The sequence below is a fragment of the Typopeltis vanoorti genome, chromosome 23 (assembly GCF_054136105.1).
Source record: "Typopeltis vanoorti isolate ZY-2024b chromosome 23, IOZ_Tvanoo_1.0, whole genome shotgun sequence".
In the NCBI taxonomy this organism is placed as follows: Eukaryota; Metazoa; Arthropoda; class Arachnida; order Uropygi; family Thelyphonidae; genus Typopeltis; species Typopeltis vanoorti.
Genome location: NC_143571.1, coordinates 29,057,193 through 29,075,000, shown reverse-complemented (window position 1 = coordinate 29,075,000; position 17,808 = coordinate 29,057,193). Strand labels below are relative to the sequence as shown.

At 35.8% G+C, this 17,808-nt stretch overlaps 1 protein-coding gene across 4 annotated transcripts in view; it reads left to right on the top strand.

Moving 5' to 3' along the window:
• RhoGAP71E (Rho GTPase activating protein at 71E) overlaps positions 1 to 17,808 on the top strand; it is a 282,250-nt gene that overhangs the window by 114,641 nt on the left and 149,801 nt on the right. For all 4 annotated transcript variants that reach the window (XM_090412909.1, XM_090412911.1, XM_090412910.1 and 1 more), the window contains one exon: positions 15,409 to 15,610. In XM_090412909.1, the coding sequence (XP_090269035.1) occupies positions 15,409 to 15,610 (202 nt within the window). The remainder of the gene's footprint in view (positions 1 to 15,408; positions 15,611 to 17,808) is intronic.

Genomic DNA, 17,808 nt, shown 5'->3' with positions numbered 1-17,808 from the left:
AAGGTGGTCAGTGGTCTTTGGAATGTGGAGCATGAGGACAGTTTGAGAGAATGTAAATTGTAAAGCCTTGTGAATAGGAGGAGGGGTGTGATTGAGACATGTCGTTTAGGGTTGTTATCATGTTGACATGGAAGAGATTTTTCATAGAATGGAAGAGGGGAGGTAGAACAAGAGGCAGTTCATGGAAACTGTATGAGAAGGGTGTGAGCAGAGAAGTGAGAGAAGGTTCTTTGCATGGAGAGTGGTTGTTTAGTGGAATGCATTGCCTGAGTATATTGTGAATGTAGCTGAATCAGTTTAAGGCACAATTGGATGAGCTTTGTGTGTGATAATGTGTACCTCCCACAACGAGTCTGACTCCATGGAGGTTAGATCTTAATAAAGATGAAGCAATGATCAATCCACACCTCATTAAGTAGAAGATAGTGCAAAGGAGATTCAGTACTCTCTTGCACATTTCTCTAAGTTGATAAATATGAGTTTCTGTCAAAGACAATTCCCAAGAACTTGCCATCTGCTACTGGAATAACTGTTTGACATCAACATTCTTAACTCAAGATCAGGATAAAAGGGTGCATTTTCAACAGAAATGCACACAAACACTTTCTGCTGAAAACCTGAATCCACTAAGAACTCATGAAGAGACATGATCAATTGCTTGCTGAGGTTGTCTTTCAATTACCCTCATGTTACAAGAGTGACAAGTTGTGAAGTCATAAACATATGGAGCATTGCCTACAGTGGGAGAAAGCTGTTCAGTGAGTTAACTTTGATAGGAAAAATAGCCTTGAGAAATGCCCTGTCCTTGATGATATGGCTGAGATAACATACTATTAAGATATACTACTGAGATTACCTAATATACTATATCTCCAGGCTGTGTCATAAACTTTTTCCCATGCCAAAGAAGGCTGAAACCAGATGTTATCATTTCTTCAAAGTGTCTCCTATACTTGTTTCTAAATGGACTAAATGGTTCAAGGTAGAACAGTGTCTACGAACTGGTGTACTGGAGAGAAGATCATTGCTTTCTATATACTAGTGAAGTCTGGAAGCATTTAACAATTTTCTCCAATATTTTATAAAAACAGCTGGAGAGAGCAATAGGTCCATAACTGTTTGCTTTCGTTGGATCATTTCCTGGTTTTCAGATAGTAATGACAGTGACTTATGCCAAGAATCCTGAAACATTTCCTCTGTAAGTAACATGTATATTAAGAGAAGGCAATCCACAGATGATGGAAGATGTTTTATCTTGTAATGAAGGTTATCAGGACCTACTTTGCTGTGATGAGACAATAAAATAGCTCTTAATTCATTCAAATTATTAATCAGTCATCACCATAACACTAATTACGGGTATAGACCATATTGGTCTGTTCCGGTCTCATTATCCATCCAATATCCTTTTTTGAGGTCTACCCTGCCTTCTCTTTCCAACTGGCTTATATTTTAGTATTTGTTTTGGATGTTGGGTGTTGGCCATTCGGTTTATTCAATCCATTTTTGTTTATAATTGTTTAGTTTTTCTTCTATTGATTTTGTGTTTAGTTCTTTTAAAATGTCTTCGTTCCTTTTTTGATCTAATAATGTGTATTTTGCAGTTCTTCTCATAAATCTCATTTCACTTGTTTTTATTCTTTGTTTATGTTGTTTGTTTATTGCCCAAATTTCACTGCCATATAATAATGTGGGCACTGCTAAAGTATTGTATATTTTCAAGCATATTTCTTTTTGTAATATATTTGGGTTGAGTGTTCTATTTATCAGATCTATAATCTGTAAAAATTTTGAAGTTTTTAATTTTATATCTTTTTCTCCTTCAGATGATATTTCTCATCCAAGATAACTGAAAGTATTTATCTGTTCTGTTATTTTATTATTAATAACTATTTTTCTTCTAACTGGATTATTACTGATTATTATTTCTACTGATTATTAATCAGTATTATTATTAATTAATAATACTGATTGTACTAAAGACCATTGGAAGAAAAATTTAGTCACTGTTTCTCTTATTGCTCTTTCAATATTAAAAAATTCAGGAGGATATGAAGTCATTGTTGAGATTCTGGCAAAACATCTAGAGATTGTTAACAAATAACTTATTGTTAACAAATAAGTTATTAAATTAGTAGACCAGTATTTCACTTTGGTCACCGAGACATTTTTCTGGGCACAAAGATATACACGTTACTTGTGCATTCAGACACACCATTAGGAAGGCAAACAGTGAGTATAAAAGGCAGGATCCTAACTAGTGCTGCATATGGTGATGTGCTAGGATATTCTACTTAAAGTCTCAAGATTATCTACCAGATTTTGGGTAAGGTCAAGATAGCCATGTTCATTCATATTTGGAGACTCATGCTGTGGTGGATTCCAGAATAGTTGTTCAGATTCGCATTTGCGCCAGATCATCATGGTATCTGCAGAGTCCCTGCTCTTGCAAATTGCATACTTTGAACAAACATGAAGAACAGCCAGCATTCAACTGAATGAAAATAAATAATTTTCTCTATTATGTGCATTCTGGGTTGGTAGACTGGGCCATTGATACAGATCACAGGATCCAATTGATAGTGCATGGGTAGAATATGTATTTTTGTGCCCATGAAGATGCCTTGGTAACCAAGATAAAATATTGGTCTAATAATGTAATAACTAATTATAGTTGAATCTCTTTATGTATTTCTCCTCTAAACAACATGATTAATAATCACTAAGTATTCATAAAATGGTTATCAGAAATTGAAAATTTAACTTTGAATGCTCTCCAACTGTATCATATTTAGATTAAGCATGAAGTGATATGCATAACCTACAGTACATTGATTTTTGGTCATATCCTTCATGAACAATTTTTTTAGTTTGAGACTTGGTTATTTAAAGATAAAAAAAAAATCTATAATTAAGTCATGTTTGATTAGAAAAATGATTTTGAAATAATTCTTTTTTTGTCTGATGCAATTTAATGAAATTTGATATTTTTACAATCTTTAAAATTTTTTCAGTTAATCTTTTGTTTTCAGTGAACTATTTTAATTCTGTTGGCAAGTGGGCCTGGGTCTTGTCATAAGTTAGGAAAAGACATATAAATACACTGTTGGATCAAAAATATGACCCCCCCCCTTTCTAGATATGACTATATACATCATTATCTTGGCACGCACAGCTATATAAAAAAAAAAAGCACAGTCTTGCAATCTTCATTGAGTAAAATTGGCTGTACTGATGAGCTCAGTGACTTTTAGATGTAGCACTATTGTAGAATGTTACCTTTTCAGTAACTCAATTCATTTGAGCAGGGCAGAAATTTCTGCCCTGATCAACTGTAACTGATGTTATTGTGAATTGGATTGAATGCCTTGAAACAACAACAGCACAATCATGACCTGGTAGGCAACATAAAATGCAAGGCATTGGGCACCAAGAACTAAAGCACGTGGCATACAAAAATAAATCGCCTATCCTTGGTTGAAACACTTGAGTTCCAAAATGTCACTGCTAGCAAGCAGCAGCACAACTGTTCATCAAGAGCTGAAGATCATGATTTCCATGACCATGCAGCTACACACAAGCCTAACATCAAGGGAATAACAAGCTTCAGGTGAAGTGGTTTAAAGCTCACTGCCATTGGGCTCTTGAGCAGTGGTAACATGATTCTCTGGAGTGGTGAATTGCACTTCACCATCTGCCAGTCCAGCAGATGAGTTTAGGTTTGGCAGATGCCAGAAAATATCACCTGGCAGAAAAGACAAACGAGTATCACAGTTGTGCCAATGTGAGATTTGGTGGAGGAGGCATCATGGTGTAGAGTTGTTTTTCATAGTTCTGGCTGTGCCCCTAGTTCTAGTGATGGGGAATCTTAACACTGCAGCCTATAATAACATTTCACACAATTCTATGTTCCAACTTTATGGCAATAGTTCAGTGAAGGCCTTGCACATTGTCATGCATCTATGACAATGTCCCATCCACAAAGCAGGGTCTTGTGCAGGAAGGTTTGATGAGATGCGTGTTGAACTTTGACTAATCTGCACAGAGCCCTGATCTCAACCCCATCAAACACCTGTGGGATGAATTAGAATGCTCATTGCCATTAATGGTCTTCTAGAAAATTGCAGCAACATACCAAAATCTTGTGGTATAACAGCTTTCAATCTTCTCAGAAGATTGAAAGCTGTTATAGAGATGGACCAATTACTTCATATTAGTGCCTTTCATGTTAGAATGAGAATTAAGATCAAATAGCATATACATGCATTTCAAAGACTAAAGACAAACAATCCAACTTAGTTGTTGATATTTATATCTTTGAGCAGGTAGATTATTTTTAAACATCTAGGAGTCAGCAGCTATTAATGTATATATCAAGAAGTTGAGAATTAAGAGGGCAAAAAGAAATTCCATAGAAAAGTTATTTAAGCTGTCAATGCTCAGTATTAACTATTGGGAGTGAAATATGTCAACAACAAAGAGAGATAATATACAACTTATTACATTTGAGAAAGGATTTTGATATTCATTTGTCTTTTCAATGATTTATTTTATTTACTTATATACATATATACGCTAACCACTTGGCCAGCCAGGCTAGCTGTCCGAGTGGTTAGCGTATCTTCTCCCCAGCCAAAAGGCTGTGGGTTTGAATCCCGTCGTGGGCATGAATGTTTGATTGTCCATGGAAATACTAGTGCAGCGATAGATGGCGTTGGTGTAGTTGCAGTCAGTTGGTGGATTGTGAGTGGTGGAGACAGAGTTGTGGAATAGATGCCCTCCCTTGATGAGTCTTTGGACTCCGTGGAGGTGACAAATAATAATATATACATTCAACAGTGCTGTAATTTTTTCTGAATCCTTCTTGTTCTGGAGATTGGCAAAAAGCTAGTTTATTTTATATTCTGTTGGTAATGATTTTTGTAAAAATTTTGTATATTGTTGAAAGGAGAGTAATAATGGTAATTTTTAATTTTAATATCATCTCTGTCTCCATTTTTGAAAAACTAAGGATAGCATTATTCCAACTCTTTGGATTATTCTCTTCTGTCTTAGACATGATATATAAATTTTACTTAATATAATTATGACTGGTTCACAACCTTCTTTCAGAACTTCTGTTGGTAACTCATCTTCGCATGGTGTCTACGTTACTCATGCTATCCATTGCATGCTAAACTTTTTAGACATCAAGGCATATTTTTTCCTCTTCCATTTGGGGTATTACATTTTTATTGATATTAAGTCTTGGGAATCATCATGTAATCTGACATAGAAAGATTCTATTTTTATGATTTGTACTTCATTAGTACTAGTACTCCATTTTCATCTTAAAGGATTATTAATTTATTTTGTTTTATGGACAACTCTTTTCACTCCTTTTAGATTCATTGTTTTCTAGTAATTCCAATTTTCATTGTTATGTTTCTAATTTCTTGTGTCACCTTTTCCCTTATTGTTTTACATAGCTCTAAGAATTCTATTATACTCTTGTCTGGATCTCTTTATTTCTCTTCTCTTTCTGAGAGTGTTCAGGGTTTCTTCAGACAATTTATTTTCTTTCTTTCTTTCTTCTTTTGGTTGATTCCACCAATCTCTCTGTCATCATTTAGTATGGTCTTGGTTATTATTTGGTAGTTTTTATCCAAGTTTTCATTCATATCATTATTATAAAACTTTATTTCTCTCTCTTTCTGGAAGATTTTTTCAGATTTAGTAAATTGATGGTATTTTTACTTTGGATCAGTTTCTGTCTTTTCCATCTTTCATTGATGACAATTTTCGATCTCACTAATCTGCGGTCACTATCTGTATTGAAACTATTTATTACATCTGTGTCTTGGACAGTATATTTTCTGTTGGTTAAAATATAGTCTATTTCATTAGATGCCTTTCCATTTGGACTTTGCCATGTCCATTTCAGAGTCATCCTTATTTTGAAGGTGGTCATTATGTAGAGACCTCTGCTTTTGAGTAAATTCTATCAATCTATCTCCATTTTCATTACTCTGGCCTAGTCCATATTTTACAATTGCTGATGTGCATGTCTTACACTTACTTGACCATGAAATCTCACATCATGATTGTAAAGAATGTATCATTACTAGTACTAGTTAGTCTAGTGTTTCATGAAATGCATTTATTTCTTCCTCTCTGTGGTCCAAAGTTGGTGCATAAATTTGTATAATTCTTAATTTATAGCATCTGTTTATTATAAGGTGGAGTTTATTTCTGGTATCTGATCTTTTATGGAGACAGTTAATTAGCAAGCCAATTCCTCCCTGGGATCTTGGGTTGACCATGTAAATGGAGATTCTAACCAAGCCATTATCTGAAAGTATTTTTATTTTACTTAAGTAAAAGCAAGTTAAAACAAAAAAAAAAAAAACATCCATACAAGGGTGGTCTGAAAAGTTCTCGGCCTAACAATGAAAAAACGAATTTATAATTTCAAAATTATTTTTCAACATAATCTCCCTTAAGAATAATACATTTATTCCAGCTATGCTCCAGTACCATTACCCTTCCCTGTAGTGGTTCTCAGTAAGATCTGTAAAATATCCCTCAACAGCTGCAATCTCCTCTTGATTCAAAGAAAAACGCTGACCAGCGAGGAAGAGTTTTAGTTTTGGGAAGAGATAGGTCAGGAGCCAAATCTGGTGAATAGGGTGGATGTTTCAACAATTCATAGTGCAGATTACTTAATTTTCCCATTGTCAAAACACCTTTATGGGCAGGTGCATTGTCCTGATAAAAGATGATTTTTTTTTTCTGCAAACCGGGTCTTTTCTCATGAATTTTTTTCGTCTAGTCTGGTTAAAAGATCGGAATAATATTCCCCAGTTATTGTTTTACCCTTTTCAAGATAATAAGCAAAATGCCTTTAGGATCCCAAAACACTGATGCCATGACCTTTCCTGCTGATGGAATGACTTTGTCTTCTTTGGTGCTGAACAGCCAGCTTCTCTTCGCTGTTTTGACTTCTGTTTGGATTCTGGTGTGTAATGATGAATCCAAGTCTCATCCATAGTAATAAATCGACGCACAAAATCAGTTTTATTCTTGTTAAAACACTCCGAGCACTGTTCAGAGATTTTCATGTGAGTGCGTTTTTGATCTGCCGTGAGCAAACGTGGCACCCATTTTGCACAAAGCTTTTTCTCTTTGACTCGCCGGTCATCCAATACAATATCATGCACTTGATTGATGATTTCTGGTGTTGTTGCACTTTTTGGATGTCCTTCATGTGAATCATCTTCAAAGCTGGTACGGGCACTTTTAAACTCGGCAGCCCACTTCTTAATTGTCAAAAATGAAGAAGAAGAGTGCCATAAACTTTTATGAACTTCCAATGAATTTCTTTTGGCATTAAACCTTCTTTTACAAATAATTTTATAACCGCATGATACTCTATTTTATCCATTTCAAGGGATGCAGACAACACTTTTGCTTTAGACAATTGTATCAAACAAACTACTTGATAGAATGACTTGCAATTTCACATGGATGCTTATGACAGATGTACCAACTTAGAAAAAGAAAAATCTTGCTGATAGTGTTGCCATCTATGGTTGAGGTCAAGAAATTTTCAGACCACCCTCATATACTTTTATTATGTTGGCTCTTATTTGTCTATCAGCTAGTTTTTGAAGCCCACAGACATCCAGTCTGTTCTCATAGGGAGTATTCCATAGACTTGTTACAATCTTGGTCACTTGCTTCTAGATCATCTCCATCACTTCATCCCACTAGAATCCTGGAAGGGATTGAGACAGCCTCTTTCCCCCCTGCATGCGCCAGTAGTGTTACCTTATAGTACATTGCTGGTGCTTAAAAAGCGCCATGCTGGCTCATTGCCTGGAATAACAAGGATTGCGTTGCTTGTTTGGATTGCAGAGCTTTGAAAAATAAATTACAGTCCCCTAAACAACACTCGAGATATGTTCCCTAAACATAGGACTATCTAAATCCAAAGCCATTGGCAAAAAAGACAAAGCAATTGACGTCTTGACTCTCCAGGAAACCCATGTGCCTGAAACAGCCCTCAATAGACTAAAGATCCCAGGCCTAATTCTCATGTCTTATAACTGCCATCCCAAGCATGGCCTGGAAACCTACATCCAGCCTGGCCTCAAGGACATAACCCAATGTGTACCTGATGCAGAATACTCCATAGGTATTAAAGTTCAAAATACCACCATCTACAATGTCTACAAACCACCATCGTAATCCTGGCCTGATCAGATGGACTGGCCACCACCTCACCCTGTTATCTATGTTGGTGACTTCAACTTTCATCACACCATGTGGGACTATTCCTCTAACAACTGGAATGGTAATAATCTAGTTAACTGGATGGATACATATAACCTGTATTTAATTTACGATGCCAAGCAGGAAAGCACTCTCCACTCAACCAGATGGAACAGAACCTACACCTCAGATTTGTGCATAGTCTCTAACTACTCTGAGGACTATCCTCAACAGGTTCCCTAATAGTCAGCATTGTCCTACACTAATAGAGACAGGCACATCAATCCCAGTCATCAGCGGAACACCAATCACTAAATGGAACCTTCATGGGTCCAACTGGAATGCATTTCAGAAACAAATCGATCAAACCATTAGAGAAATTTCACCCACTCCTAATTGCTATCCAAGATTTGTTTAATTAATCAAAACTGCAGCCAAAGCCTCTATTTCTAGAGGCTACAGAAAACAATACATCCCATGCTGGAGTAGAGAAACTGAGGAGCTTTTAGCCAAATATGAAGACACTGAAGATCCAACTGTTGCTAAGGAGCTCATAGCAATGGTGGATAAAAACAGAAAGGAAAGATGGATCTCAACCATCTATGAACTCGATTTCACCATATCTAGCTGGTCACTTCTGAGAAAATTAGGTGGAGCAGAACTAACAACACACAAAACAATATAGATAACTCCTGATCAAATAGCTAATCATTTATTGAAACCTCCAAGATATGTCCCGGCTCTATCAGGAAAATTACTGTGCAATCTTTCATCAGACAAATCCAAAAGACAGGCCTGAGCTTCCTGAATTTGTACACCCACAATCTCAGGAAGAAGTACAGGTAGCCTTAAAACTCACCAAGAATGGTAAGGCTGCAGGAGTGGATGGTATCCTCCCTGAGTTTCTAAAACATCTCGGTCAACAAGGCCAAACATGGCTGGCCACCCTTTTCTCAGAAATTATGACTAGTAAACTACCAAATCTGTGATGGGAAGCCAAAATAATTGCCATGGCCAAACCAAGGAAAGATTCAAATGATGTGAAAAATCTATGACCTATCTCCTTGCTTTGCTCCAGCTTTAAGCTGTTTGAAAGGAATTCTCCTTAAAAGAATTTCACCACTCATCAAAAGAGAACTCCCGATTGAACAAGCTGGCTTCAGGCCAGGAAGAAGTTGCTGTGACCAGGTCCTGGCCCTGACAACACAGATTGAAACAGGCTTCCAAAAGAAACTTAAATCTGGAGCCACTTTCATCAACCTAACATCAGCTTATGACACAGTCTGGATCAAGGGCCGCCTCCTAAAGCTAGGAAATATTATAAGGTGCAAAAAAACTGTCCAGCTTTTTGAATCCATTCTCTCCAACAGAAAGATCCAGGTCTATATTGGCAGAAAAAAGAGCAGGCCCAGATTCCTTCACAACGGTCTCCCTCGGGGCTCTGTGTTTTTCCCCTTTTCTTTTTAACATCTATGTGTATGACTTACCACATACCAGCTCAAGCAAAGTATGTGTATGCTGATGACCTAGCGATCCTACATCAATCTACCTCCTTTACCAACCTGGAATCAACCTTGAACATCCTGGAAGAGTACTTCAAGCAGTGGTACTTGAAGCCAAATCCAACAAAAACTGTGTCCACAGTATTTCACCTGAAGAATGCTGAGGCGAATCGACACCTCAACCTTTCTTTCTGTGGAAAAATGGTAGAACACAAGCCTCATCCAAAATACCTTGGAGTGAGCCTGGGCAGAAGCCTAACCTATAAAAGGCACATCACCAACCTATCCAACAAAATTAAAACGAGAAACAATATCATTTCAAGGCTTGGATTGTGGTGCAGAAGTCCTAAGGTCGTCTACACTAGCCCTCGCATTCTTTGCAGCAGAATATTGTGCCTCTGTCTGGAAAAGAAGTGCACACACCAACATTATAGACACCCAGCTAAACTCTACCATGCACACAATTAGTGGGACAGTGAGAAGCATCTCTCTCTCTCTCTCTCTCTCTCTCTCTCTCTCTCTCTCTCTCTCCTGGCTGCCTGTCCTATCTAACATTGCTCCACCAAACATATAGAGAAGACAAGCCTCGATTAAAGAATTTAATAAAGCAATGAGCAACTCATTCCTTCCCCATGCACCAGACTCATAAATCCATCTAGTCTTCGCCTAAAATCTAGAAAGCCTTTCTGGTCCATGGACGAACTCTCTTCAGCTGCCCTGACATGTGGAGCGGATACTGGTCCAACAATCTCCCAACAAACTGCTTCCTGGTAGAATATCCCTCTGCTCTGCAGGCTGGTTTTTCTCTTCCTAGGAAGATTTGGTCAACAGGATCAGAACTAACCAGGGCAGATGTGGCTACCTACTACATAAATGGGAGCTGTTAGACCAGCGCTTCTCAAACTGTGGGCCACGGCCCCCTCGGGGGCCATGAAATAATGAAAACAAATTAAAAAAAATCTTAGTCTTAAAACATTTTAAATCTTAAAAGAAACGTATTTAATTTTTATTTTTTATTATTTCTTTTTTGTTCTTTTTTATATTTTAATGAAAAAAATAACACATTGGTGTTGGTTCACAAATTTTGCTTTTTGCATATTTCGGCAATTAATGAATATTAGTAAGTATATGCTTATTCGTATAAGTTTCATTTTAAAGGTATTGATAAGAAGCACAAAAAAAGCTTACAAATACAAAATCTTGAATATAAATTGTATTCACTTTCTATATTAAGATTTTCTTTTCGATGGGGACCGTGAAATATTTAAATTTTTCCAAAGGGGGCCTTGGCATCCATAAGTTTGGGAAGCACTATGTTAGACCACCCTTATTGTGATTGTTCTCCCATGGCTCAGACGATTACTCATATTGTGAACGACTGCCGAAGGTACCAATTTCACGGTGGTGGTCTACAGGGCATCCACAAGGTGACAGATGATGCCCTGGATTGGCTTTCCAGACTGGACATTGACCTGTAGCTGTTCTGTATTCTTTTTGCCATAAGAATAAATGAATAAATACTGGAATCCTGGTGACCAGATCTACACAGAGTAGTCCAGATATGGCTTTATTAAAGCCTTATAAAGAGGATTGCTAAATTCCTGTCTCCATTCATTGGTGTGTTCAACAGCCACATAGTCGGATGTGTTGTTGTAGCAACCTATGCACTGTCTTCTAAACTTCAACTCTGTCCACAATAATTCCACTCCTTCCCCCCCCCCCCCAAAAAATCCTTGGCCTCATCAGTTTGCTGCAGTTCAGTCTGTCATCTGTACATTTTATAATTGACTATTACTCTTCCCAGTTTTGCAAACAACTAAATATTTCATCTTAAATAATTTTCTGTATCATTGGTGTACAAATTAAACAACAGAGGACTAAGTACTTAGCCCTTCAGTACTCCACTAGTTACCTGCATTTTCCCAGATAGAACTTCATACACATCAATTTGTGATCTGTCCATCAGCCATCTTCTTTTCCAAATCCCTAGTTTCTTATTAATTCAACTGATGGTGAGTTAGCCAGTCGTCATACTGAGGTAGCAGAGTTTTTTCATCCAGCAAAGCAGGCAAACGAGCCATTAAAACACATGCAATTAACTGACATAATATATGGATCTCAGCCTAAGTTGCTTTGGCTGTAAATCCAAATGAACCAAATCAAACATATCAATTCCTTCTTATTTACAAATTTAGGGACACAAAACACATGTGCTGAAATGATTATTTTACTTATTATTAATAAAATAACAATTAATGTTTCGACCCCATATTCAGGTCATCATCAGAAAGATACATGTGTATACGAAAATAAGGTACATGCTCTTGTACTCTACAAAGGTAAATTGAGTCTATGCTGTTAATTGATCTTTACTTAGCCTGACCTCTAGTGGTAAAAAAAACAACTACAATACACCCTGCTAAAGTCCTCCCTTACTAAGATTTTCTTCTTGATTTGTACAGTTCAGGTTACTGTTGGGGTAAAAAAAAAACAAAAAAACTTCAAGTCTTCTTGTATTGAGATTTTTCTTTGGCTTGTTCTGGTTGCTAGAACGAACGCAAACGACACATTAAATACCTCCATTTTGGAAAAACTGGCCTTTAGACCACGCTCTCCAAACATACCACAGAATTGATTGGAAAGGTACCAAGTCTCTACACCGCACCAAAACTTGGTTCTAGGGGAAATTTAAAGAAGCATGTGAAATGCTCAAACACAATCCTAACCTACAAAAATGACAGTTTAACCATTCCAAGAATGTGGAGGACCCAGTAACAACCAGAACAAGCCAAAGAAAAATCTCAATACAAGAAGTCTTGAAGTTTTTTATTTTTATTTTATTTATTTTATTTTTTTTTTTTTATAGCAACCTGAACTTTACAAATCCAGAAGAAAATCTTAGTACGGGAGGACTTTAGCAGGGTGTTTTTGTATACACATGTATCTTTCTGATGATGACCTCAATATGAGATTGAAACATTGATTGTTATTTTATTAATAAGTAAAATAATCATTACAGCACATGTGTTTTGTGTCCCTAAATTCTTAAATATCAATGCTAATCACTGTGTAACCTTAAAATTAAAAGTTATTAGTTCCTGTTTGCTCCAGTTTATGCAATTGAGTTCTGTGTTGATTGTGTTGAATGGCATTGCAAAGGAAGTGGTATCATTGAGTGGCCATTTTCTTTGTCTAACTTATTGTTACTTTATTATATTAAAAAAAAAAGTAAGCAAATTGCTAAGGTATAACCTACCTTTCCAAAAACCAGTTATGTTGCTGCCTATAAAAATATCACATTCCTGTCCACCTAGTTTTGAATTCTGTTCTTTTCCCAATTTCTCCATTACCTTGACCATTGCCCCTGAGCTATGGTCAAGGTATTGATTGGGCTATTGATTGGTCTATAATTTCCAACTCAATCTTGAAGCCTCCTTTTCCCAATTTCTCCATTACCTTGACCATCGCCCCTGAGCTATGGTCAAGGTATTGATTGGTCTATAATTGATTGATTGGGCTATTGATTGGTCTATAATTTCCAACTCAATCTTGAAGCCTCCTTTATTCAGTAGAACTGTTTTGCACTGGTGCCAAGGAGGTGGTACTAATGCAAAATAGCCTTATTATAACTGAGGCTCAAATTAAACAACTTGATCAGAGGCAGTGCCAATTTCCTTGCACATTATTATCATACACAGGCTGATTACCATCTAATCCATCAGTTGTTTGGTATTCATTAAGATACTGCAATACTGTAAGCACTTCCAATTCATCCACTACCATCAGTCAATGGCACGTCTGACACTGAAATATCTCAACCTTGGAAATACACTTGCAAAATGATCACTCAGTAACAACTACTAAGGTTGCTTCTCTTACCTCCCTGCCAACCAACACTTGTTAAAGTCATCCTGCATAGTTACTATTACTTTATTTGCACATAGTGAAAGAATTCTGGAATCTTTTGACTTCATTAGCTAGTTTCCTCTCATTAGCTTTGGCATTCTTTACAATTCAGGTCGCTTTTTCCCTTGTGCTTTATGGGCATACTTGTAATGCATATAAGTTTGATGATAACCATTTCCTTTATTTTTCCTGAACAGCTTTTATTTTTCTACAACTGCTTAATGATGCTGTTCATTTGTTTAATTCCTACCTAACTGACTCTAGATATATATCCTGATGCTTTTTTTCAAACCTCTTGACCATCTCCATGCACTTAACATCTCTTTCTTTTCCAAATTTTTATGCCATCCCACATCTTTAAGATGTAGGATGGCATAAAAATTTTGACCCCTTCCCCGTTTGTCAGAATTACCTGCTTTGTAATTTCACATATACCCCTTCTGAACAGAAAAGACTGTCTGACAATTTCCCAGGTGAAAACCACAGGAATGCCTTCCCTAAGTGAAGGGAGTAGGCTAAGTTTTCTGATGCTGTGACTACAGCATCAGAAAACTTAACTCACAGCATCCTCTTAGCCCCCTTTCACGATATCCTCTTGTAGTTAACTCAGCAGCTACATAAATTTCATTCCTCCCCCTCCCATAATTACTTGATATGCACTCATTGTGTTGATTTGTCCACACATGATATCTGCATTCTCCCTTATGTTGCCTCCTCAGCATTTAGTAGCAACCATGTTATATATTTCATCCTGGTGGCTTTTATCACATCAGATAGCTTCAAATGAACTGCCCTCTGCATCCCTGTCCTCCTGGTGTACTTACTTCTCATTTTGAGTTCAATTCTTTTGCTATCATTTGCACAACCCCTCCTCCTATTATGTTCTCTTGATCCGGTGGAAATAATATATATCCTTTGCACTCTCCCTATATCCTCAATAAGTCTCTCTGCCTATAACTTTTGGCTAAATTGAACTAACCAATGCCAAAATCTACTTGCCCTTTTTTCTGAATAGTTTGGCATTAGTATATATACTGGTTCTCTTCAGAGATCAGTTCAAAACTGGCTGTCAGACCAGTGAAGCCTTATCAAATGCACTAATAAAAGGCGAATATATAGATACTTGGGGCACCACCCATGTCTTTTAAGTAGTGCAAGCTAAGGCAGCGCGGGGATGCCGAGGATTGTATTCAGCACTTTGCAATTTTATATCGCCAAAATGAAGCCTTATGGCTCTTTCTTTTAGTAATGATTAATATAAATTTGTATTTGAAGTAAATTGTTAGCTGAATTACTGTTGCAGTGCTGTGGGTAGGAATTAAGTAATGCATTTATCCTTTCATTGGCATCTTGAAACACAGTTAATGAATTGACATTTCAGATAATCCCATCATTAGTGCAGTTCCACATGCTTTTCACACACTAGTGTCATTTCATTTCAGTGATGATATAGAGATTGTTAATAGCCATATCACTAGTGCAGGTGTATATGTGTTACCAAAATCTTGTACAGTGTTGTCATTTCTGCGATATAAAAATTGTTAATTTCCTTACTTGAAACTTCAAGGAGTGTACAGGATACTATTACAGTACTACATGATTAAGTTTATATTATTATTACTATTCCTGTATTACTAATTTTCCTCTAGATTAGTCTGTCACTTTTATCATCACTCCAATATAGAGATGGCATAGATTTAGCATTAGTAAAAACCTTTTGCAATATTTTATTTTGATTTATTTTCAGGTTAATTACTTCTCTTCCTGTTGTTGCTCAACACCTTCTGGTGCTTTTATTTGGAACATTCCGTGCAATTTCAAATTCTGCAGAGCGCTGTGAAACAGGCATGTCATCAGAAGCCCTTGGAGTCAGTGTTGCTCCAAGTTTCTTTCAGTCTTGTGTGAGTGATGGTAAAATGGCACGAATGGAGGATGTTGTTCGGTTTAAGGTATATATCTATATTTTAAGATATGCAATTTCATAGCTAGTAGTTGTAGCATGTTTGATATAGATGGAAGTTTAATTAAAATTTTTTGGAGTTGCTTTCATAAGTAAAATGCATTAATTCTTAATGCCTGTTTAGGTTGTGTGTGTGTGTGCACTTCTTGACAATGTAAGTAGCAGAATGGTGGAGTGTTTACAACAGTGAAACATAATGTAATAAAATGGGACTTGATAATAATGTAAAATGCACAGGTTTAATATGGCAAGTAGATGGAATTTTACAATCTGTTCAGAAGAAACTGATAAAAAGTGAAATATTAATATGTTGATGCATTTATTTTATTAATTATCTTCATCATTCTTATTGTGTAAAGGATTAAGAATTGAGTACATAACAAAGGTTAATACTGGTACAAGTCCCTAATTGTTTCTCACAGTAGTTGCAGATTTTCTCATTCAACTAAAATGAAAAATATTCATAATTTCAACACCAAAGTTTGCTTCTTGGAAAGTTATAGGATTACTACAGTTGAGTATTTTGATACCAAGGAAGAATTGTACTTTGAATTAGAAATTTGATTGTAGTTACAATTCCATGACTCAGATAAACTTTAATTAAAGGAAAAAAAACCTCTTTCTGATAAATTACATAAGATAAAATTTAATTCTTTAATGGGAACCAAAAGAAATACTGGCATTTGGGGGGGGATTTGGATAGGAGTTTTTGGAATTGATAGCTGAAGTGAATAATACTATGAGGCCAATACAATTGCCTGTTAATTGTGTTCTTCTGGCTAGGTTTGCCTGCTTTTTGGGATGACAAACCAGAGTTTCTGGAATGGGAACATCTTGCTACCTCTGTATAAAACTATCTAACTGACCTTCCTTTGAAATAGTCTTCAGGGTTCTTTGTGGGAGTTGAATGACAAATAGAGATAGATTTCCCCTTTTAATGCAGCTGAATTCCAAAGATTTGGGTATGCCCACTGCCCTGGGTTTCATCATAGAAGTTATTGGTACTTAATAAACAATTTTATTTGAATCCCATTGATTTGTTATAGTGGAAACATTATAGGTTGATCCATTAAATTTTGATTTTTGGTTATAACAGTTTAAACATTTCATTTATATACTAGAGGTTTAAAGTAAGTATTAATATACAATGTATTATGTATTTTTGATATTTTCAATACTTTATATTAATACTTACTTAAAACACTAGTATATAAATTAAATGTTTAAACTGTTATAACCAAAAATCAAACTTAAATGGATCAACCTGTAATGTTTCCACTATAACAAATCAATGGAATTCAAATAAAATTGTTTCTATATTTTCTATATGAGCAATTAAAATGACTGACTACTGCTAATTTAAAGGAAAAAAAAACAATATTTAGACATAAAGATGTGATTTAATGTGAATTTCACCCACCGAAAAGTTGGGAACCAATTGTACATTAAAATAGTATGTGTGTAATGTGGATTTAGATATTCACCGAACCTTGGATTTAGATATTCCCTTTCACGAGTATTTTTCAAGCCACTTTAGACCTCTGATAAGCAGGATGTTGGTATCACACCAGGCAATAAAATAATCTAATAATGTTTTATATTTAATTATTTGAATATAGAACTGTTTCTACTTTATTAATTTCTGCATGTTCTTTTATGAAGAAATGCAATAAACATTTATCATGTTTGCTCTGTTAATAGCATTTCTCCAACAATATTTTTTTATATAGGATTCTTAAATAGATGACTATGGCATAACAAAGTTGGAGGAAATTATGTGATTTGCTATATTATAATAACATGTAATGTAATTCTGGGATGAATTGCAACAGAAGGAAATCAATGAATGAATTAAATAGCAAATAGTTGAATAATAGCTATAATTTTTAATATTAAAATTTATCAGTTGTAATATCAATGAAGAAATCTGTTAATTTTTGGATTTTTACTCAAATTGTCTTGCTGAACTATATAGATCAGGGCTGTCCAAAACAGGACCGCAGGCTGCATCCAGCCTGTGGTGCGATTTTGTGCGGCCCTCCTGTGGGTTTTGATTTTCACGAGCAAAAAAATAAAATAATTTGAATCTAATGCATATTAGATATTTTAATTCTATCATTAATCGATAATCTCGATGTTGGTAATTTTATTTGGTGTTTTTACATCACTATATACCCACATTTTACA